At 37.4% G+C, this 25258-nt stretch overlaps 1 protein-coding gene across 19 annotated transcripts in view; it reads left to right on the top strand.

Moving 5' to 3' along the window:
• Window positions 1-25258, top strand: part of MYCBP2 (MYC binding protein 2) — a 286735-nt gene that overhangs the window by 112828 nt on the left and 148649 nt on the right. For all 19 annotated transcript variants that reach the window (XM_043580959.1, XM_043580920.1, XM_043580876.1 and 16 more), the window contains 6 exons: window positions 2844-3048; window positions 3647-3800; window positions 17237-17409; window positions 18361-18486; window positions 18567-18694; window positions 24992-25083. In XM_043580959.1, the coding sequence (XP_043436894.1) occupies window positions 2844-3048; window positions 3647-3800; window positions 17237-17409; window positions 18361-18486; window positions 18567-18694; window positions 24992-25083 (878 nt within the window). The remainder of the gene's footprint in view (window positions 1-2843; window positions 3049-3646; window positions 3801-17236; window positions 17410-18360; window positions 18487-18566; window positions 18695-24991; window positions 25084-25258) is intronic.

Raw genomic sequence — 25258 nt, 5'->3', positions numbered from 1 at the left:
CACTTCGTCCTCAAACAATGAATGAGGCTCCCGAGGGGTGTCAGCAGTAGTAGAAAAGGGGCAGATGCAGAAGACTGTTACACAGTGGCCTCCTTCTTCTCCCTGTGGTAACAGGCCCCCTAGCCCTTCCTGGGAACACACAGGTTAAAATGCTGACGCCTGACATGTCATGCCCCCTTTGAGCTCTCAGACTTCCAAGGAAAGAGGCTTGTGGCCCAATGCACTGTTTCAATTTGTTTTAGTTTTAGGATCCCTCTTCTCATATCCTTAGGTGTAATTTTATTTTTTGAATATGTAGAACATTGACATGTTTCTAAAAGTTAAGTTATGCAAAAATAGTATGTACTCTGTCAAATGTCATTTCCCCCCTATCCTTTTTACTCCATGCTTGTAAGTAATAAACTTCATTGTCTTCCAGTTTATCCTTCCTGAGTTTCTTGTAGGATTAATAAATAAATAAGTACACACATATACTGTCTACATCTGCATTGTATAGATACAGGTTTGTGTGCATATATGTATGCGTATGTATGTAACACATGTATCTATAATTATTTCCCCTTCTTTATTTTTCAAAAGGTAGCATTTTATATATGCTCTTCTGCACTTGGCCCTTTTTACTGTACTGTATTTCCTGGAAATCACTCCATGTTCGTAGAGATATTCCTTATTCTTTTTTTTTTTTATTTCTGCATAGTACATTGTACATATATACTATATTTTATTCAGTCAGTTTCTTATGCTTGGACATTTAAGTGCTTTACAATATTTTGCAACAAAACAATAAATACTGTTAGAGGTGTATCTTTGAGGTAAATTTCTAGAAGTAAGGTTGCTGGGTTGAAGGTTAGTGCCTGTGTAGTTTTGTGAGATATTAACAACTCCCTTCTGTTTTGTATTCTCGCCAGCAATGGATGAGAATACCTGTTTCTCCACAGCTTTGCCAACACAATGCACTGTCATGCCTTTTAATTCGTGACAGTCTGATGGGTGAGAAGTGGCCCTGCACACTTTGAAGCCTTTTTCCAGTAGCTGGTGCTGTGAACCTTCAAGCCCTTAACCTACATTTAGTGTTTTGACATTAAGGGTTAGGTTTTCTCTTTGGGTAGATGATTTTACCAGTGCTTTTTCCAAGTCCTCTGTACTCTCTCTTCTTCTCAAGCCACCCCTTTTGCAGGCTTCACCCCCTCCAACTTGCAGTGGCAGGTGGGTGGAGAAAATGGTTGGAATTTGTTTTATTCCTCTGGTTACAGGTGACTTAAAGGTCAGCAGATCTGCTGTTTCCTAATACTGCTGAAGGCTTGAGTGATGTGTGGTTTTCTTTGCCCTGTGTATTGGTTTTTATATTGTTTTGCGGGGGAGGGGGGATTGTGAATGTTAATATTTGAAATCAGACAACCATTATTGTCCTCTACCCCTAGAAGTTCTAGTTGTGAACTTTCATGAATTCAAATATGGTTTATGTGTAGCCATATTCTGAATGCCTGGGGTTGTCCAGGCATCTGTTGTATTTTTACACTGCTTTTCTTTACATTAGTTGGTTGATAGTAAGGGAGTAGATACTTATTTCGGTAGTTAATGACAAATAGAATTATTTTTCTTCTGAAAGCATAATGTCCTTGAATATGATATATTTTGCTCACTGTTCACATTCTTATGGGGTTTTTTTCGTTTGTTCTTTTTTTTTGTTTTTTTGTTTTTTTGTCAGAAAATAAGAACAGACATTGAAAGAAGCTGAGAATAAACATCAGGGTTTTTTTGGCTTCTCTGTTCCTATGCTTGCCACTTTTCCCTCCCCTGGCTCAGCCCAGGGATTGAAGTTCTGTTGCTTTTGCAGTCACTTTGTGGCTGTGGTTTCTTGCTATGATGTTGGAGTGATAGAACGCACTAGAAACCTAATAGTTGGGGTGAGAATTAACCAGGCTGTTTATAGTGCTCCAGACTCCCTTGTTCTTCAGCTTTTTTGCTAATGGTTTCTCATTCCCATTACTTACAGACAATGATGCGCTGGAAGTCAAGATCCAGCATTTTCCACCCTCCAGAGGGTTTTTGGAAGGGAAGTTTTTGTGGGGGGAGGGTGAGCTCCTGAGCCTGGGGTGGATGAATGTTTACCTATTCACCATCAGCATTCTTTTATAGCTACTAGCTTAGTGGAGAAAGGCTTCCTCTTATTTTTTAAATTAAACTCTTACCTAACCTAGTACCTGTGGACAGCCATAGTTTTAAATAAGTTAACAAGTATTTACTTAAGATACCATTCCTTAACATTTTTTCTGCTGTTTATTTTGAAACATAAATGAAATAACTTACTAACACATGATCATGTGAACATACTTAATTTTCAGATTGTATTCACAAGTTGTAGTATTCATTATTTTGGCCTTTACTCAAATATTTTCAGACTGTGATTTTAATAGTGACTTTCATTGTATACTGTCAACATCACAGTGATTTTTTTCAAAGTGAATTTTTTAAATGAACAATTTGTAATACTAATTTTTTTTAACATGTTGTATATTGTACTTTCCATTTAAATGTAGGTAAAGACAATATTTCAGGGAGATTTCTTGCATGGAAAATATTTAGCTTTATTATTGTTTTTTAATAATGCATTTTGTGGCTTATTAGGAGCAGAGTTTCTAAGAATAATAGAAATTATTTTATTTCTATATAAATTTTGGTCCAAATTTCACATGAATGTCATTAATAAGTAAAAGTACTAACAGTAAATAAAGAATAATTTTTCATAGAGCTATTTTTGTCTACTCTCTTCTTAATTTTATAAAAAATCAGATATTTTTTTATCCAATAATGTTGTTATTATGGTTTATTTAATTTTTTAGAAAGGACAACTTGGCAGACCAATTTTGGATGTGCCATACTGGAATGCAAAACCAGCTCCCATGCCTAACATTGGATCAAAATATGGAAGAAAAGCTACCTGGATAGGTGCAAGTGGGGACCAGACTTTCTTACGAATTGATGAAGCACTTATTAATTCTCATGTACTTGCTACATCAGAAATTTTTGCCAGTAAACACATAATAGGTAATATCCCTAAAAAACGTCCTTCCCAAAATCATTTTCTTGATTGATAGTAAATGATTCATCATCTTTCCTTATCATTAGATAAGTCTTAGAGCTTTTTGTTTTCTTTCTGTTTGAAGAAATTTTAAAGAAGCTTCCAAGTGTCTGTGATTATATGAGTATTTATAAGCTAGGGAGTCGTGGAAATATGAACCAAATTGAAGTAGGATAAACCCTGTGTTGGAAGGAGGAATTTTTGTATATTAGTTCTGGTTAGGTAAATGGTAGAAATTAATTTTTATGAAAGGTTATGTAAGTCAAACTTTGAAGTTCCATCTGTAGGTATCAATCTATACTTGTGTCTGTGATACCATAAATAATTATATAATAGGGTAATATAGATTTTAAGAGCATGTGTTGTGGATTTAGACCACCTGAGATTTTAGTCCTAATTCTATTACTTAAAAATGTTTAGTTAATCTATTTAAATCTCAGTTTTGTCTCATCTATGAAATGGATGTAATAATAATACATACCTTATAAGTAATACTTAATTTCTAAGCTGAGGGTATGTAAAAGGGTAATGCATTTTTAAGATGTATAAATATCTTTCCTCAAGGCTTGGTACCTGCTTCTATGTCAGAACCTCCTCCATTTAAATGTCTTCTGATCAATAAAGTGGATGGGAGTTGTAAAACTTTTAATGACTCTGAACAAGAGGATCTGCAAGGATTTGGTGTGTGTCTTGACCCTGTGTATGATGTCATTTGGAGGTAAGCTCTGTTTATAAAATAGAGTGGTGAATAAGTTTTGATCAAATTATACTTTTGTGGTGATGTAAAATTCATGTATAAGCAGACTTTACATACATGAGTACTTTCCTATTTGACTGTGCTTCCTGGGACCTTTACAGTGTAGTGCAGTGATTAAGGCAGCCAGGCTGCCTCAGTTTATCCCACATCCACAATTTGCTTTCTGTGTCAACTTGGAATAGTTATCATGGCTCTATGTGCTTCACTTCTCTCATTTATAAATTTGGAATGATAATAGTACCTACCTCATAGATTGTTAGGAGGAGTGAAGAATTTAGAGCTGAGGCACATAGTAGGTGCTATAGAATTGTTTGCCACTGTCATTATATTAAGCACTTTTACTTTTAAGAATTCTGTTATTATTTTTGGTCTTTCAGCAATCATATCTAAACTGTGTAGAGCTCATTCTTTTTTCATAAATATTGAATTATTACCGACTATGTAGAAGAAACTGTGCCAAACATAGTACAGAATAATTAAGGTAAATAAACTCGCCCTTTATGAATGCACATAACAGAATCCCCAAATTGGTAGAGAAATGTCGAAATATATAGGGCTACCAAACTCTGGAAACTGTAAAAATGTAGAGAATGGATACAGATACACTAGAGACTCAAATTATATTGTATTTGTTTAAAATTTATTATGGTGCTTTATATACATAATGAGTAAAGAAAAGTGTTGTCCCTTTCAGCAACTCTAGGTTTGAATACTAGTAGGAGGTGTCCCCTGCATTACCAGAGTGACTTATCACAGGACTTACCTCCCCCGCCCCGCCCCAATCCCTTGCATTGTTTATTTGGCCAACATCAGTGGACAGGAATTAGATAAATTGAAAGGTTTAAGTAGCACCAGTAAGGAAAGGCAAAAGGCTTTTTCTGTCTTCCTTCCTCTGCACGTGCCTGCTTTCATTTCTATCAGCCAGCCACATCTTAAGAGGCCATGCTATCATTCCTAAGGCTGCATTCAGAGTGAAGTAATTATATTGCTTCCCAGGTTGCTGACCAGCATAACTATCTTACTTGGACACTTTGTGAGAAGGTCTGGAAGCCAGAATTGAGTAGTGCTTTTCATTCTCCTTGGCAGCATTACATAGGATAGATTAGATAATGAAAGACTGCAGGTAAGTAGTCTTACAGTAAATCTTACAGAGACATGAAATACTAGGAATCAAAATTAGAGTGGTCATGTGGGATAGCATGGAGGGTATAGAAAGGCACATGGTGTAAAGATAGACTAGTCATTAGTTATTTACTGATTACAAGTCCATACACAAGAGACTTAGTTACCAAAGAGCAAGCATTGGTTTGGACCTAGGGTGTTTTATTTTCTAGAATCTTTATAGAATATGTATAACTTTTATATGTTTTATTTTTAAATTTTTTTTTTCAACATTTATTTATTTTTGGGACAGAGAGAGACAGAGCATGAACGGGGGAGGGGCAGAGAGAGAGGGAGACACAGAATCGGAAACAGGCTCCAGGCTCTGAGCCATCAGCCCAGAGCCTGATGCGGGGCTCGAACTCGCGGACCGCGAGAGCGTGACCTGGCTGAAGTCGGACGCTTAACCGACTGCGCCACCCAGGCGCCCCTATGTTTTATTTTTAAATGAAGTAAATTTGCATTAGCAAAATAAAAGTTGACAGGGTGGAATTTGTTTATGGATACATTCACTAAATTAGAAATGCATTCTCTATATTAGTTAATAGCAGAACTGGATTCTAATAGTATAACTAGACCCATTTCCTAGAGTCTTAACAGAACTCAGAAGTGTGGTAGGCAGTTAGTTGAACCTTGCCTTTTTCACATATGGTGATAACATTGGGAGAGATGATCTCGAGTGTCTCCACAGTCCTTGACCATTTACCCCTTTGTTCCAGAACAAAGATTGAGAGATGAAGAGCAGTCACTCCTCCACTGTTTCACTAAAACAGCTAGAGGGTGTTTTCTTATAATCAGAATTAGAGTTTTTATTCTGTTATCCTGACTTCAGGCTATTTTATGTCCTTTGTGTTTTTCACTAGGGTACTTGCATTTTACAGCTGTCATAGGTACTGCAGATTCAGTATTAGCTTACTTTGACTTTCCTTCCATCTAGAATGCTTCTTTTTGTAGTCTTAACAGAGAATTTCTCCTGTATAATTAGAAACTTAACACCTATAAAAAGCAGATGAATGTTAAGAATAGCAATTTTATTTCCCACTTCAAAATATATACAATTAATACATGAATATGTGTTTTCATTTTTAAAAAAATTTTTTAACGTTTGTTCATTTATTTTTTTAATACGAAATTTATTGTCAAATTGGTTTCCAAACAACACCCAGTGCTCATCCCAACAGGTGCCCTCAATGCCCATCACCCACTTTCCCCTCCCTCCTACCCCCCCATCAACCCTCAGTTTATTCTCAGTTTTTAAGAGTCTCTTATGCTTTGCCTCCCTCCCTCTCTATTTTTTTCCCCTTCCCCTCCCCCATGGTGTTCTGTTAAGTTTCTCAAGATCTACGTAAGAGTGAAAACATATGGTATCTATCTTTCTCTGTATGACTTATTTCACGTAGTATAACACTCTCTAGTTCCATCCACGTTGCTACAAAAGGCCGTATTTCATTCTTTCTCATTGCCAAGTAGTATTCCATTGTATATAAAAACCACACCTTCTTTATCCATTCATCAGTTGATGGACATTTAGGCTCTTTCCATAATTTGGCTATTGTTGAAAAAGCTGCTATAAACATTGGGGTACAAGCGCCCCTATGCATCAGCACTCCTGTATCCCTTGGGTAAATTCCCAGCAGTGCTATTACTGGGTCATAGGGTAGATCTATTTTTAATTTTTTGAGGAACCTCCACACTGTTTTCCAGAGTGGGTGCACCAGTTTGCATTTCCACCAACAGTGCAAGAGGGTTCCCGTTTCTCCACATCCTCGCCAACATCTAAAGTCTTCTAATTTGTTAATTTTAGCCACTCTGACTTGTGTGAGGTGCTGAGTGTGGTTTTGATTTGTATTTCCCTGATGAGGAGTGACGTTGAGCATCTTTTCATGTGCCTGTTGGCCATCTGGATGTCTTCTTTAGAGAAGTGTCTATTCATGTTTTCTGCCCATTTCTTCACCGGATTATTTGTTTTTGGGGTGTGGAGTTTGGTGAGTTCTTTATAGATTTTAGATACTAGCCCTTTGTCCAATATGTCATTTTAAGATATCTTTTCCCATTCCGTTGGTTGCCTTTTAGTTTTGTTGATTGTTTCCTCTGCAGTGCAGAAGCTTTTTATCTTCATGAGGTCCTAATACTTCATTTTTGCTTTTAATTCCCTTGCCTTTCAGGATGTGTCAAGTAAGAAATTGCTGCGGCTGAGATCAGAGAGATTTTTTCCTGCTTTCTCCTCTAGTGTTTTGATGGTTTCTTGTCTCAAATTCAGGTCCTTTATCCATTTTGAATTTATTTTTGTGAATGGTGTAAGTAAGTGGTCTAGTTTCATTCTTCTGCATGTTGCTGTCCAGTTCTCCCAGCACTATTTGTTAAAGAGACTGTCTGTTTTCCATTGGATATTCTTTCCTGCTTTGTCAAAGATTAGTTGGCCATACTTTTGTGGGTCCAATTCTGGAGTCTCTATTCTATTCCACTGGTCTTTGTGTCTGTCTTTGTGCCAATACCATGCTGTCTTGATGATTACAGCTTTGTAGTGGAGGCTAAAGTCTGGGATTGTGATGCCTCCTGCTTTGGTCTTCTTCAAAATTACTTTGGCTATTTGGGGTCTTTTGTGGTTCCATATAAATTTTAGGATTGCTTGTTCTAGCTTCAAGAAGAATGCTGGTGCAATTTTGATTGGGATAGCATTGAATGTGTAGATAGCTTTGGGTAGAATTGACATTTTAACAATATTTATTCTTCCAACCCATGAGCATGGAATGTTTTTCCATTTCTTTATATCTTCTTCAATTTCCTTCATAAGCTTTCTATACTTTTCAGCATACGGATCTTTTACATTTTTGGTTAGGTTTATTCCTAGGTATTTTATGATTCTTGGTGCAGTTGTGAATGGGATCAGTTTCTTTGTCTTTCTGTTCTTTCATTATTAATGTACAAGAATGCAGCTGATTTCTGTAAATTAATTCTGTATCCTGCGACTTTGCTGAATTCATGTATCAGTTCTAGCAGACTTTTGGTGGAGTCTGTCGGTTTTCCATATATAATATCATGTCATCTGCAAAAAGTGAAAGCTTGAATTCATCTTTGCCAATTTTGATGCCCTTGATTTCCTTTTGTTGCCTGATTGCTGATGCTAGAACTTCCAACACTATATTAGCAAACAGCAGTGAGAGTGGACATCCCTGTCATGTTCCTGATCTCAGGAGGAAAGCTCTCAGTTTTTCCCCATTGAGGATGATATTAGCTGTGGGCTTTTCATAAATGGCTTTTATGATGTTTAAGTATGTTCCTTCTATCCCGACTTTCTCGAGGGTTTTTATTAAGAAAGGATGCTGAATTTTGTCAAACGCTTTTTCTGCTTCGATTGACAGGATCATATGGTTCTTTTCTTTTCTTTTATTAATGTGATGTATCACATTGATTGATTTGCGAATGTTGAACCAGCCCTGCAGCCCAGGAATAAATCCCACTTGATCATGGTGAATAATTTTTTTTGTATGCTGTTGAATTCGATTTGCTAGTATCTTGTTGAGGATTTTTGCATCCGTATTCATCAAGGATATTGCCCTGTAGTTCTCTTTTTTTTGCTGGGTCTCTGTCTGGTTTGGGAATCAAAGTAATGCTGGCTTCATAGAATGAGTCTGGAAGTTTTCCTTCCCTTTCAATTTTTTGGAACAGCTTGAGAAGGATAGGTATTATCTCTGTTTTAAATGTCTGGTAGAATTCCCCAGGGAAGCCATCTGGTCCTGGACTCTTATTTGTTGGGAGATTTTTGATAACTGATTCAATTTCTTTGCTGGTAATGGGTCTGTTCAAGTTTTCTATTTCTTTCCATTTGAGTTTCAGAAGTGTATGGGTGCTTAGGTATTTGAACATTTCTTCTAGGCTGTCCAGTTTGTTGGCATATAATTTTTGATAGTATTCCCTGATTATTGCTTGTGTTTCTGAGGGATTGATTGTAATAATTGCATTTTCATTCATGATTTTATCTATTTGAGTAATCTCCCTTTTCTTTTTGAGAAGCTTGGCTAGAGGTTTATCAATTTTGTTTATTTTTTTCAAAAAACCAATCTTAGTTTCATTGATCTGCTCTACAGTTTTTTTAGATTCTATATTATTTCTGCTCTGATCTTTATTATTTCTCTTCTTCTGCTGGGTTTGGGATGTCTTTGCTGTTCTGCTCTATTTCCTTTAGGTGTGCTGTTAGATTTTGTATTTGGGATTTTTCTTGTTTCTTAAGATAGGCCTGGATTGCAATGTATTTTCCTCTCAGGACTGCCTTTGCTACATCCCAAAGCGTTTGGATTGTTGTATTTTCATCTTCATTTGTTTGCATATATTTTTAAATTTCTTCTCTAATTGCCTGGTTGACCCATTCATTGTTTAGTGGGGTGTTCTTTAACCTCCCCGCTTTTGGAGGTTTTCCAGGCTTTTTCCTGTGGTTGATTTCAAGTTTCATAGTATTGTGGTCTTTAAGTGTGCATGGTATGATCTCAGTTCTTTTATGCTTATGAAGGGCTGTTTTGTGACCCAGTATGTGATCTCTCTTGGAGAATGTTCCATGTGCACTGGAGAAGAAAATATATTCTGTTGCTTTGGGATGCAGAGTTCTAAATATATCTGCTAAGTCCATCTGATCCAATGTATCATTCAGGGCCCTTGTTTCTTTATTGATCCTGTGTCTAGATGATCTATCCATTTCTGTAAGTGGAGTATTAAAGTCCCCTGCAATACCACATTCTTATCAACATGGTTGCTTATGTTTTGATTGTTTTATATATTTGGGGGCTCCCATGTTTGGTGCATAGACATTTATAATTGTTAGCTCTTCCTGATGGATAGACCCTGTAATTATTATATAATGCCCTTCTTCATCTCTTGTTACCACCTTTAATTTAAAGTCTAGTTTGTCTGATGTAAGTATGGCTACTCAGCTTTCTTCTGACTTGCGGTAGCATGATAGATAGTTCTCCATCCCCTCACTTTCAATCTGAAGTTGTCCTCAAGTGTAAAATGAGTCTCTTGTAGACAGCAAATAGATGGGTCTTGTTTTCTTATCCATTCTGATACCATTTGTCTTTTGATTGGAGCATTTAGTCCATTTACATTCATTGTTGTTATTGAAAGATATGGGTTTAGAGTCATTGTGATGTCCGTAGGTTTCATGCTTGTAGTGATATCTCTGGTACTTTGTGGTCCTTACCACATTTCACTCACAGAATCCCCCTTAGGATCTCTTGTAGGGCTGGTTTAGTGGTGATGAATTCCTTCAGTTTTTGTGTGTTTGGGAAAACCTTTATCTCTCCTAATCTGAATGACAGCCCTGCTGGATAAAGGATTCTCAGCTACAGATTTTTTCTGTTCATCACATTGAAGATTTCTTGCCATTCCTCTCTGGCCCACCAAGTTTCAGTAGATAGGTCTGCTACTACCCTTATGTGTCTAGCTTTGTAAGTTAGGGCCTGTTTATCCCTAACTGCTTTCAGAATTCTCTCTTTATCCTTGTATTTTGCCAGTTTCACTATGATGTGTCATGCAGAAGTTTGATTCAAGTTACAGCTGAAGGTAGTTCTCTGTGCCTCTTTGATTTTAATGCCTGTTTCCTTCCCCATATCGGGGAAGTCTCAGCTATGATTTGTTCAAGTACACCTTCAGCCCCTCTCTCTTTCTCTTCCTCTTCTAGAATTTCTATGATACAGATATTGTTCCATTTGATTGCATCACTTAGTTCTCTAATTCTCCCCTCATACTCCTGGATTTTTTTTATCTCTCTTTTTGTCAGCTTCCTCATTTTCCATAATTTTGTCTTCTAATTCACCTATTGTCTCCTCTGCCTCTTCAATCCGTGCTATGGCAGCCTCCATTTTATTTTGCACCTCATTTATAGCATTTTTTAGTTCCTCATGACTATTTTTAGTCCCTTGATCTCTGTAGTAATAGATTTTCTGCTGTCCTGTATGCTTTTTTCAAGCCCAGTGATTAATTTTATGACTATTATTCTAAATTCTTGTTCCGTTATATTGCTTAAATCGGTTTTGGTCAATTCGTTAGCTGTCGTTACTTCCTGGAGTCTCTTTTGAGGAGAATTCTTCCGTTTCGTCATTTTGGATAGTCCCTGGAGTGGCACAGAACTGCAGGGCACTTCCCCTGTGCTGTCTGGAGTAACTTGTGTTGTTGGGCGGGGCTGCAGTCAGACTAGATGTCTGTCCCCAGCCCACCACTGGGGTCACAGTCAGACTGGTGTGTACCTTATCTTCCCTTCTTCCAGGGGCAGGACTCACTGTGGAGTGGTGTGGCCTCTGTCTGGGCTGCTTACACACTGCCAGTTTTGTAGTGCTGTTGAGATGGGATCTGGCCAAGGGCATATCAGACGGGGTGATCTGCAAGGTACACAGGGGCAGGAGGGGCAGGCTTAGCTTGCTTTGCAGTAGGTGGTCCCCTGCGGGAGGGGCATTGCAGCACCTGGAGGGAGGCAGGCCCCTTGGAGGGATGGATCCGCAGAAGCACAACATTGGGCGTTTGCATGGTGCAAGCCTTTATTCATTTGTTGAGAGAGAGAGAGAGAGAGAGAGAGAGAGAGAGACACACACACACACACACACACACACACACACACAGTGTGAGTAGGGGAGGGGCAGAGAGAGAGGGAGACACAGACTCTGACGCAGGCTCCAGGCTCTGAGCTGTCAGCACAGAGCCCGATGTGGGGCTTGAACTCACAGGTGAGATCATGACCTGAGTCGAAGTCGGAAGCTCAACCCACTGAGCCACCCCGGAGCCCCAGTTTGACACCTTTTTAAATGCATGTATTTTTAAAATACAAATAAGAATATATTCATTTTAAAAGTTAGGTTTTTTGCTAAACAACAATTTCTAGGTCTTTCCAAGTCACTACTCTAAGAACTGCTTTTTTGTTAAACCTGTATAGAATCCTGTAGTCTGGATATACCAAAATATACTGATCTATTTCCCTATTAATGAACAAAATTTTTAGATTATTTTTTAATGTTTCAGTATTATCTATAATGCCCCAGTGAACACACAAACACACACATGTATATAAGCACAGAGTTTTATACTCATGGGAGTGTATTGCTATGAGGTGGCTTTCAAGAAGTGGAATTGCTGAGTCAGAAGATAGTCAGAATTGTCATATATACCTGCCCTTTTCTCCCTTAATACTCTCTTCACCAACCGCATGGGAGAGTCCGTATTTTCCCATACTATTGCATCACTATACAGTTATTATCATTTAATAATATTAAATACTAATATTAATACTGTATGCTAATACTGCACTATTATTTTCAATTTTTGCTATTTTAATTTTATTCTGTTAATATTTAAATACATACTATATGATATGAGATAGACAATGTCCTTGCTCTTAGGGAAGTCATCTTTTTTTTTTTTTTAACAGAGATAAAGACTGTACAAAATGATTATCTAATATACTTTACAGAGCTTGCTCAGCATTATTAAGGAAAAAGAGGGCGCTATGATTGAGGTTAATAGCAGTGACCTATATTCCATTCAGTGGAGATAGTATAAGTTAAGACCTTAAAATATAAAAAGAACCAGGCATTTGAAGAGTTATGAAAAGTTTTCTGAGCAGGGAGAGCTTAGTAGACCCAAATGCTTTGGTACCAGCAAGAGCTTGGCTGTGTTTTAGGAACTTGAAAAAAGCCAGTGTGGTTAGAACATATTGAGTGAGTGGCACAAAATGAATTCAAAGGAGTAGGCAGGGCTAGGACATGCAGGACTTTGTAGGGTAGATCAAGAAATTTGAGTTTTCTTCCAATAGGAAGTTTTTGTAGGATGTTGAGTTGGGAAGAGATTATACTTACTGTGTGGAAAATAGATGGAAGGAGGCAGGCACAGATACAGGAGGTTACTGCAGTAGTGCAAGGGAGAGAGGATAGCATGAAACTTAGGGTTGTGGTGGGAAAGATGGGAGGAGAAGGCAGTAGCACATAGTTTGGAATAGAGCCAATAGAACTTGGTTAATTTGGGGGTGGGGTTGTGGGGGGGAGTGGTGGGGGTGGGGGCAGTGGCCATTTAAGGAAAGAAAGTGTTCAAGGATGATTCCCAAAGTTCTGATTTTGGCATTTGAATAGACATTAACTGAGCCAAGAGAGGCAGAGAAAGGAACAGATTTTGTCAAGATTTCTGTTTTTGACATGTTAAGTAGGCAGAGAAGTGAGCCAGGCACAAAGGACTAGTTTGGACTGGGAATGTAAATTCCAGAATTTTTAGTTTATAGGTATATCTAAAGGGGTGTTTTTGAACGAGAGCACCTAGGCAGAGAATGTAGGTTGAGGAGAGTCCTAAACTTAAAACATTTTAAGTTAGGGGAGAGAGGAACTAGACAGGAGACTAGAAAGAGCAGCCAGTGAACTATTAGAAAAAGCGAAAAGGGTGTGCTGACATGGAAGTGAGAAGGGGATGGATCATAAAGAGGAGCATTTAATGATGTTGAATATGCTGAGGGCTTAACTAAGTAGATGACCAAAAATTCCATTAGGTTTAGCTACTTAGAAGTTATTTACAACTTTGAGAATAATTTCATGCAAGTGTTAGATGTGCAAACTAGATTGGTATGGTTTGAAGAGTGGGGATTTCCACTTTTGGCAATTTGATGAACTAAAAAAAAATAAGTTTAAATTAAAAAAAATTTTTTTATGTTTATTTATTTCTGAGACAGAGAGAGACAGAGCATGGGTCGGGGAGGGGCAGAGAGAGAGGGAAACACAGAATCAGAAGCAGGCTCCAGGCTCTGAGCTGTCAGCACAGAGCCCGATGTGGGGCTCGAACTCACAAACCGTGAGATCATGACCCGAGCTGAAGTCAGTCGCTCAACTGACTGAGCCACCCAGGCACCCCAAGTTTAAATTTTATACATTGCTTGGCACTCAGCTAAGATATCACTAATATAGTGCCCCTCTCTTCCACCCCTACCTCAAAGAATGAAAACCAGCATAAAAATAAAAATCATACCTCATGAGGTGACCCTTGAGAAGTAAGCAGTCAGCACTGTAAACACAGGATTTTGCTGAGGGCAACTGCTGATAAGCAGTGCTGCAGTTTGGAAAACAAACATTGTGCCAGCTACAAGGTGAGGGAGATGGGAACTGATCCTGAAAATTCTGTTAAGCATCTGGCCTTAGAATGATGCTGAAGTGGGATCAAATAGGTAATACCCCTCTGTCTCCAGCACAAGGCCAGTGTAAATCCTCCATGCTTTGGTACCAGCATGGTACCATAGGTTTTAATGAATTAACATTCCATCAAGTATGAGCACCAAGTCAAAGATTGCTTAACATACAAGTAATATCACTTTTAATGAAATTCAGCAAGAGGCAAGCAATGAGATCTTGGAATTATCAGAAATAATGTAAAGTATATATGAAATGTTTAAAAAATAAAAGATGGAATTGAACAACAAAAGAAAACTCGTAAGACTCAAGATGATGAAGCATATTTGAAAAACAACCAACCAAAACTTTTATAAATGAAGAATAGTTTTTTACACAAATGCATGAGTAGATCATATTTGAACAAATGAAAGGGAATTACACAAAATGCCAGAGACAAGAATATAAAAAAAGTGGGAGCGCCTGGGTGATTCAGTCGGTTAAGCGTCTGACTTCAGCTCAGGTCATGATCTTGCAGTCCGTGAGTTCAAGTCCCACACTGGGCTCTGTGCTGACAGCTGGCATTCTGTCTGTCTCTCTCTCCCTCTCAAAAATAAATAAACATTAAAAAAATTTTTTTTAATAAAAAAATGTGAGAGAGATTTGAGAATATAATGAGAAGATCTAGTACACATCCAAGAAGAAAATATTAGAAATTAGAGAAAATAAAGGAGAAAAACATTTGAAGAGATAATGCCTAATAATTTTCCAGAACCAAAAAAAGGTTTAAATTTGCAGATATCTGGGATGCCTGAGTGGCTCAGTTGGTTAAGCATCCGACTCTTGGTTTCAGCTCAGGTCCTGATCTCACAGTTCATGAGTTAAAGCCCAGCATCTGGCTCTGTGCTGACAGCATGCAGCCTGCTTGGGATTTCTCTCTCCCTCGTTGTCTCCCCCTCCCCAACTCATGCTGTCTCTGTCTCTCTCAAAATAAATAAATAAAACTTAAAAAATGAAAAAATAAATTCACAGATACTAGAAATTATGTGTTTCCATTATCTACAATCAAGAGAAATTGTTGTGAAATTATAGAACACTAAGACTAAGATAAAAATCTTAAAAGCAACTAGAGAAATAATCACACACACACACACAAACTAATTAATAGATTAAATTAAAATTTAATAGTACAATTATATTAATGCTACTAATTGTAGCAGGTACTTTCATAGAATTTGTTCTGTGCCAAGTATTATTTTTAAGTTTAAGATAAAGATTTTTTAATAATTATTTTTAATTATGGTAAAAAACAAAATTTAACCATTTCTAGTTGTACAATTCAGCAGTGTTAGGTATATTCACATTGCTCTACAATAGATCTGCAGAATGTTTTTATCTTGCAAAACTGAAACTCTGTACCCAAAGAACAGTTCCCTATTACTCTGTCCCTGTAGCCTGTAGCAGCCACCATTCTACTTTCAGTCAATTTGACCAGTTTTGATATATAAGTGGAATCATACAGTATTTGTCTTTTTTGTGACTAGCTTATTTCTAGCATCATGTTCTCAAGATTCATTCGCATTATAGCCTGTGACAGAATTGTTTAAGGCTGGAATAACATTCCATTGTATGTTTCTACCACATTTTATTTATCCACTATCCATCCATGGATGCTTCAGTTGCTTGCACCTTTTGGCTCTTGTGGATAATACTGCTATGATTGTGAGTGTGTAAATATCTCTTCAAGATTGTCCTTTGTATTTAGTAAATTTGGATCATCAAGCACCATTGATTGACAAAAACAACCTTACTAAATGAATATGATTGTTAGCTGTATCTGACATAAATCAGATTTTCAAAAGAACCTGGGTATTCTGTATAGGAATACCAGTTGTGGAAAAAATGAGAATTTTGTTCTTCCTTCCCATTTACTCTTGTATTAATGCTTTAGGGAAACTTATAAAATTATCCACAGCAGCATTTTTTTGTAATGGAAAAATTGAGTGGTTTTCATTTTTTTGCCATCATTAGTAGAATGGACAAATAGCTGTAATATAGTCACATGAGCTATTAATACTCTATAACAATGAGAATGAATGAGCTTGCAGTTATACACCATTGTATAAATACGTTGTAAGCATATTCTATTGTTTGAAGAAAGCAAGCCACAGAAAAACACATAAATTGTGTATCCTGTTCATAAACAATTCAAAACATGAAACTTAAATAATACACAATTTTGGTATAACATATGAAAAATCATAAACGTAAGAAGAGAATGATAAACTTTTAAACTTCAAAGTAATTGCTACCTTTGAAAGAAAAGGAAAGAAATTAAGTAGGGAGGGAGATCCAGGGCACTTAAAATGTAGTAGTAATGTTCTTTTTACTGGTGCACATTATGGCATTATTCTTCATACCTTATCTTGAAAATATTTTGTTACTATTCTTTTGTATGTACTCTGTAGTTGATTAAAACAACTTTTCCAAAAAGAATTCATAGCAAAAAATTGGCAAAGAAATGGAGGCAGCTTTTTGAGAATATTTTTATGGAAGGGATAAGAGAAATGAGATAATGGTGGGGGGTATTGTGGGTCCCTTATGGTTTACTGTTTATTAGTAAGGTTGAACACCTCCTTACACTTTATTTGTGTTTCATTTGTGGAAACAGCATTCCAAGTCTTTTGTCCACTTTTGATATTAGATTGATACCTCTTTTTGTCTTGCAGGAGCTCTTATACATTGTGAATACTGTTCTTTTGTCTCATGTGTGTTTCACATATTTTCTTTCAACTTGGCCTTTGTCTTTAGACTTCATCTGTAGACTTTTTGTTGTACAAAGCTTTATATATGTGTGCACCATGTGTACTATTGCTCCTGTACTCATAAAAAAAAATCATAGCCCGTGTTACTGTTTCATTCAAATTATTCCACTTATAGTGACATAAATCATTTTATTTATATACTTAGCTCAGATAGAGAAAATAATGAGCTACATTTTATCCTCTTTAAGCTGACTGTATGTAATCCCTTTGTATCATCAATTCTACTTTAGAAAATTTTTTTTAATGAAACTGTATGTTGAAGTGCTATAATTATTCTTTCTTGAAGGTTTCGACCAAATACCAGAGAGCTGTGGTGTTACAATGCAGTGGTTGCTGATGCCAGACTTCCCTCTGCAGCAGACATGCAGTCCAGATGTAGTATTCTAAGTCCTGAACTTGCCTTACCAACAGGATCAAGGGCTCTCACCACCCGATCTCATGCAGCTTTGCACATTCTAGGTAGGGTTGCTCTTTGATGACCAGTTAATTTTCATTCATTCAGTGTGCTGAGAATTTTTTTTTTGAGAATATTTAGATTTGTATGTCATTTTTTCATGTGTGTTAAACAACAAAATACTAGGTGCAATGTAAGTTAAACCCCCTAGCTTTAAGAGGTTTGTTTATCCAACAAAGAACAATACATCAGATTTGAACCAACATAGTTTGTGTATGCCCAAGTATAAAGCATCTCTGAAGATAATTTTCCTAATAGGTATTTTTTTAAATAATATCTTTGTTTAGGTTAAATATATTAACTTTAGAGATACAGATAGAATATTCAAATATATAATTATAATATTTAATTTATATACATTATTTTAAATGACATCCTATAAAATACATATTGATATAATTATAAATTTTATACATATTCTTTCTTTTTTTTACATAACACAGTTTCTCTTTACTTCTATTTAATTAATTTGAAATACAGCATTTTTTTAGTTTATATAGATATTCTGTTGGTGGAAATTTTGTACCAATCCACATAACTACTTATTTTGTTGTTTTTTAAAAAGATCCTTAAAAAGACTTATTTATGTTTATCTAAACCTAGCAGTTGTGAAGTCATATTCCTAAGTATAATTACTAGAGCATACATATAATTCCTTGCTTCTTTTTTCTCAAATTTCAGCTGGTGAATCATTATAAACATCCAAAACTAAAGATGCAGTTTTTTGCAAAACATTGACGTATAGAATGTGTTTAAATATGACAATTACCTAAGCAGTGGAGAATTCTTATTGGTTATAGGTGTTCTCTCATGAAATATTGTTTAAATTTTGGAATACATTTATTGAGCACACTCAGAGTTAACTATTTTAATTTATTCCCTACATCATCTCCTGTCATCAATATAATAGGAAATTTTAATTTCAAGGAGTTGAATTTTTGTTTGTTTGTTTTTAGGTTGCCTTGATACCTTAGCAGCTATGCAGGATTTAAAAATGGGTGTTGCAAGTACAGAGGAGGAGACTCAAGCAGTAATGAAGGTTTATTCCAAAGAAGATTATAGTGTAGTGAACAGGTTTGAAAGTATGTATATTTATCTTTAGGAAATATTGTTTTATAAGTGAAATATAAATATCTTAAAACATAAATTATTTGTGTCCTAGGTCATGGAGGGGGCTGGGGTTACTCTGCCCATTCAGTAGAAGCTATACGTTTTAGTGCTGACACTGATATTTTACTTGGTGGCCTTGGTCTGTTTGGAGGTAGAGGAGAATATACTGCGAAAATTAAGGTAAGCAGTTTTTTGACACTGTTGCCCTTTTTTGAAGATGTTGGTTTTGACTTAGCTTATTATTTTATATATATAATATATATAAAAAAGGACTTGAGGAAACATTGCTAAAATCTAATATAATAATACTAAAGCATTGACTCATTAGAAAAGCAAAAGTCAAGAAGTGAGGAAATGATGGAAAATGATTTTATAATAATTTTAGGCTGAAAAAGACTATAATAGTCAATCTCAATCCTTTGTGCTGAACTTCCTAGTGGTCTAGGAACAGCAGTACCTTTTGATATGCCTCCATTTTTGTAGCCACTTTAATAACGAGGGCACAGCTGTTTTGATTCAGGGACATTTTGATGTAGCCTTAAAAGTCATTAGGGGGTCTGGGTGGCTCAATAGGTTAAGCATCCACCTCTTGATGTCGGCTCAGGTCATGATCTCCTGGTTTGTGAGATCAAGCCCCGCAATGGGCTCCATACTGACTGTGGAAACTGCTTGGGATTCTTTCTCTCCCTCTCTCTGCCCCTCCCCCCCCGCTCATGTGTATGCTCACTCTCTCAAATAAAGAAACTTTTTAAAAAGTTAGCATTTTTGATGCCAAATACTATGTAAACAGACATGATCACCCTAAGAGTGGGGACCAGGAATGAAGTGAGAGATGGAATATGGGGTATGGAATTCATCAGGGAGATAACATAAAAGTAATCAAAAGTCCTAAGTTTACTTTACCTGTTCATCTCAGAAAAGACCTGCAATTATTGCAAGCAAAGGATGTTTGAATGTTCTACTTCTCAAATTAACCTGATTTTGCCTTTTTTTCCACATGTTTATTTATTTTTTTGAGAGAGTGACAGAGTGCGAGCAGGGGAAGGAGCAGAGAGAGAGGGAGACACAGAATCTGAAGCAGGCTCCAGGCTGTGAGCTGTCAGCACAGAGCCCGACACGGGGCTAGAACTCACAGACGGGGAGATCATGACCTGAACCTAAATTGGCTGCTTAACCAACTGAGCCACCCAGGTGCCCCAATCTGATTTTGCCTTTAAAGTAAAACTATAGTTACTGCCTTAATTTCAATAGCAGGCTTCATTAAAAATTCTTAATTAAATGCCATCTGTTCAGGAGATAAATTCTTAGCTCTCTCAATAATATCTAAAAATTGGAATGCCTGCGTAGTTCAGTCAGTTAAGTTAAGCAGCCAACTTTGGCTCAGGTCATGATCTCACAGTTCGTGAGTTCAAGCCCCGCATCAGGCTCTGTGCTAACAGCTCAGAGCCTGGAGCCTGCTTCAGATTCTGTGTCTCCCTCTGCCCCTCCCCTGCTCATACTCTTGTCTTTCTCTGTCTCAAAAAACGAGTAAACATTAAAAAAAATTGTTTTAATATCTAAAAATTATATTGTTAAAACTCCCATGGGGCGCCTGGGTGGCGCAGCCGGTTAAGCGACCGACTTCAGCCAGGTCACGATCTCGCGGTCCGTGAGTTCGAGCCCCGCGTCGGGCTCTGGGCTGATGGCTCAGAGCCTGGAGCCTGTTTCCGATTCTGTGTCTCCCTCTCTCTCTGCCCCTCCCCCGTTCATGCTCTGTCTCTCTCTGTCCCAAAAGTAAATAAAAAACGTTGAAAAAAAATTTAAAAAAAACAAAAAACTCCCTTAAAATGATGGTTTTTGAGGACACTTCCCATAGAGACCCACCCAGAGCTGACAGACTTAAAAACATTTGCTTATTTCTGGCTATGATTGTAATACATGTGGTAAAGAAACACAGATAATATAGAGATTAAGGAAGTAAGAATTAGAAGTCCCTAGGGATAGGGATGGAGTAATGATTATACCTATGGCATAGATAGATAGATAGATAAATAGATAGATAGATAGATAGATACACACATACATACATACATTCATACATATATACAAAGGAAGGGGAGAGAGAGGGGAGGGGAAGAAGGAAGGGAGGAAGAAGGGGAGGAAGGACAGTAGTTATAGTTTTTGGCTTATTTCAAAGCAACTTCTTTGAAAGGGTTATTTTAAGATGTCTTGATTCAAAATTAAGATTGAGAAGCAAACTCCGTGAATTACATAATGCTAGTTGGCACTGTCTAGTAAGTTTATCAAGAAGATATTTTTTTTATGGCCCTGAAAAGTTTTTTGTTTTGTTTTGATGATATTGAACACCATACTGACCCCTGTCTCTAGTAGTTGTGGTACAGAAGTATATAGGCCTTCCATAATCCTGTCTTTATAGTGGATGTAATTTTTTTTTCTAAGTCTCAAATCCTCCCTTATTCCTCCAGTACACTGGATGTGAACTTGCCTTTGTAATTCAGTTATTAGTAAACTAAGGTTTTCCAACGGAAGTCTTTTTTTATTCCTCCACTCACCTCTCCAAGGTATACATTTTTTTTTCTAGCAGTAAGCCTCTTTATTTTTTTGTTTTGTTTTGTTTTGTTTTGTTTTCATATCTCTGGTTGTTTCTTCTGTCTTTTTTGTAGGTTTGTCCTCTTCTACCTGGACACTAAATGTTGGATTTCTTCTAAGCCCAGCCCTAGGGCCCTATTTCTACACTTTATATTTTCTCCTAGACATTCTCTTCTAAGCCTGAAGTTTAAATAGCTGTCAGCATACCATGATGTCCAAATTTAGATCTCCAGCTCAGACTTCTTCTTTGACCCATTTCCATGTAAGTGCTTTAAAGGCATGACAGTTGTTAGTCTTTATATCTCAACTGAATTCATGCTCTTTCCCCAGGACCTGGCTTTCTTCCAGTAGTCCCTTTCTTAAATAGTACCATCCACAATATGCTTGTTACCCTAAGTCAGAAACCTAGACATCTTTCTTGTTGGATCCTCCTTTACCTCCTTCCTGCTGCTAGAAGAGTCTTCCACCACTAACTACTCTGGGCAAAGGTACTTGTCTTGGACTAGCCACCTAGCTGGACTCTGTACATATTCTTACTGACATGCTTTGTGTTTCCATTCTTTCTCTTCCCTTTCCTTCTTGAATCCACTCTAATCACGTTTTTGCCCCACCCACTCCACCAAAACTGCTCTTGTCAAGGATGTGAGTGGCTTCTGATTGCTAAAGCCAGTGTCAATTCTCACTCCTCATCTTCCTTAACCAGTGGACATAATTTAATCCAATTAAACCCTTCTTTAAAATACTGTCTTCACTTGGCTCCTAAGGCCCCACACTTGATTTTTGTCCCGTCTCACTGACTGTTCTTCTGAGTCCCAGCCTGGTTACTCATCATCTTCCTGACCTCTGAGTGTTGGAGTGCCAGAACTCAGTCTTGGACACTTTTTAAAGTCTGTTCATCCCTAAAATGATCCAGGCTTATGGCTTTTTAAGTATTTTTCCTCTGATTACTTTCAATTTATTAACCTCCAAAGTCATAGATACAGCTCCTACTTCACATCTCCAGTTGGATAGCTAATAGGTGTTTCGGATATAACATATTCAACACTAGGCTTTTGGTGATCTCTCTAATAAACTTGTTGTTCTGGGGCGCCTGGGTGGCGCAGTCGGTTAAGCGTACGACTTCAGCCAGGTCACGATCTTGCAGTCCGTGAGTTCGAGTCCCGCGTCAGGCTCTGGGCTGATGGCTCAGAGCCTGGAGGCTGTTTCCGATTCTGTGTCTCCCTCTCTGTGCCCCTCCCCCGTTCATGCTCTGTCTCTCTCTGTACCAAAAATAAATAAACGTTGAAAAAAAAATTTTTTTTTTAAATAAAATTAAAAAAATAAATAAATAAACTTGTTGTTCTGATGTTTTCCCCATCCCAATTAACTGACTTAGGATAGAGCTAACTTTATTCCTCTACCTGCTGGGGCCAGAAATCTTGGAATCATCCTTGCCTTCTCTCTTTCACACCCCACATCCCCTTCGGCAGCAAACACTGTTGGCTGAACTTTGAAAATAAAGCCAGGATTTAACCACTTCTAAAAACTGTTCCTAATATCAAATCAGTCCAAACCATAGCCATTCTCACCTAGATTATTACAGTAGCCTCCCAACTTGTATCCTGCTTCTGTCCTTGCTCCCTTTATTCTGTTCTCAGTACAGCAGAGATTTTCTTAAAATGTCCACCAGAGTATGCTACTCCTTCTGTTGGGATTCCTGCAGTGTCTTCTAGGATTAGATTAAAAGCTACGGGCCTTAGGAGGGCCCACAAAGCACCATAGAACTGCCTGCCATTATCACTCTGACCTTATATTATACTAGCTGTCTCGCTCTAATCCAGCCACAGTGGCCTGCTGTTGTTCCTCAGCTGGCTACTGGCTACTTCTGCTGACTGCAACTCTTTAGTACCTCCGTGGATCACTTCCTCATTATATTCAGGTCTTGATTCTCTGGTGAGCCTATTTAAAACAATCCTCTCCCAGGGCGCCTGGGTGGCTCAGTTGGTTAAGTGCCCGACTTCAGCTTAGGTCAGGATCTCGCAGTCCGCGAGTTCGAGCCCCACGTCGGGCTCTGGGCTGATGGCTCAGAGCCTGGAGCTTGCTTCCGATTCTGTGTCTCCCTCTCTCTCTGCCCCTTCCCCGTTCATGCTGTGTCTCTCTCTGTCTCAAAAATAAATAAACGTTAAAAAAAAATTTTTTTAAACAATCCTCTCCCTTACCACAAATTTAACTTCCAATTACCCCATTTTTTTATTTGCATTGTTCTCACCTGTGTGGCCTTGGCCGTTCCTAGGACACTACACAATATGTGTTGAGAAATATTTGTCGAACATAAGGGGGAAATCATTAAGGACCTTTATATTATGCTACATACAAAGCAGGGAATGAGAAACCACTGAAAAATTTTAGATTACAGAAATATTCTAATCAAATATTCATTTTACAGAGTACTAAGGATCATTAAAAAAAAACCAGAATGCTTGTGGTTTATGGAACCCTTGTGGAAATGGGCCAGAGCAAGGAGAGAATGGAGATAAGAAGACTGATGAGTTCTAGCTAGTAACAGTGAGCATGCGTGAACTGACAAGCTCTGGTACCAGCAATAGAATAGATGTAGTGATGGCAGAAAGATACGGGAAAAAGGATTATTCCAGATTTTTTTATCTGAGTGAGTAGGTGAGTGATAATCAGAACGGGGAAGGCAGGGGAGAAGGGGAGTGACTCATTTTAGAACTAATGAGGTCCAGCTGTAGGAGAGGAATGCAGTGGCTGTTGAGAACAAGATCTGAACTGGAGACAGATTTTCAAATTATTAGCATATAATTGATAAAATGAGACATCTAGCATAGTAAGTATCCAGTAAGTTTTAATGCTCCCTTTTCTTCCTTCTTAGTGTTTTTGTAGTTTACCTGCTATATAATTCTCCAGAGAAATGAGGGGTTTTTTTATATGTGTTGGTCCATTTTTGAAGAAAAAAGATCTCTTCCTAATAATTCTCCTTTATTTTCACTTAATTTCATAACTTTTCATCTTTGATATCTTCTCTCTTATCCTTTCCTCAGACTTTCTGGTCCTCCTCCCCTTGTTTTATACCCATTTTATTTCATTCTCTTCATCTCTCCTATTCCTGTGCCATATTACTTTGAACTATTTTAAGGATCCTTATCTTCTATTATTCCTCTCTCCATAGCTAAAATTTTTCTAGCCTTTTTGCTGCGTATTTTTCTAAATGCTCCATGAGTATTATTTCATGTAGTTCTCACAATTACTATGAAGTAGGCACTGTTAGTGTCCATTTTCCTTTTATGCATGAGGAAACCATGTCCCATATCTCACAGCTTGTACGTGTTGAAGCAAAATTCTTCCTCCTTGGAAGCTCACTTAGATACAATGCATTGGTTGAATTCTTTCACCTCCTTCAGATGTTTATATTTGGTACAGAAGAACTTGGAGCATTTACTATAAATAGATGAATATATAAATAAGCTGAAATTAATATAGGCCATGAGTTTCTAAATTTAAATGTGTAGGTTTGTGTATTCAACATTAAAAAAGCAGGCATTCTGGGGCACCTGGGTGGCTCAGTCGGTTAAGCATCCAACTCTTGATTTCAGCTGAGGTAATGATCTCACAGTTCATGGGATCTATCTCCATGTTGAGCTCTGTGCTGACAGCACGGAACCTGCTTGGGATTTTCTCTCTCCTTCTCTCTCTGCCCCTCCCCCATGCTCTCTCGCTCTCTCAAAATAAATCAGTAAAACTCAAAAAGAAAAGCATGCATTCTGATTTTTACATTCTTCAGTGTCCAGCACATTTTTGGAAACACACAAAATTATAAACATATTATTCAGCAGGTTTGCATGATTGAATGACAGACTAGAAACGATGTGTTTTATCTCCTTTCCCCAGCTGTTCGAGTTGGGTCCTGATGGAGGAGATCATGAAACCGACGGAGACCTTCTTGCAGAGACTGATGTGTTGGCTTATGACTGTGCTGCCAGGTAATGATTTCCCAATTACTCAGCATCATCCTTACATACTTAATATGAAAAATTCATTGTAAGTGAAGAAACAAACATGAAAAGGATGTTTTAAATAATCCGTGATAAGATGCTTGAGATATTAAATTGTGTATAAGTGTTGCATTTAACAGAGCTGCATTAAAACTAACAGTAT

This window comes from Prionailurus bengalensis, chromosome A1 (genome assembly GCF_016509475.1).
Source record: "Prionailurus bengalensis isolate Pbe53 chromosome A1, Fcat_Pben_1.1_paternal_pri, whole genome shotgun sequence".
Taxonomy (NCBI): Eukaryota; Metazoa; Chordata; class Mammalia; order Carnivora; family Felidae; genus Prionailurus; species Prionailurus bengalensis.
The sequence above is the reverse complement of the archived record's forward strand: the minus strand, read 5'-3'. Positions and strand labels throughout refer to the sequence as shown.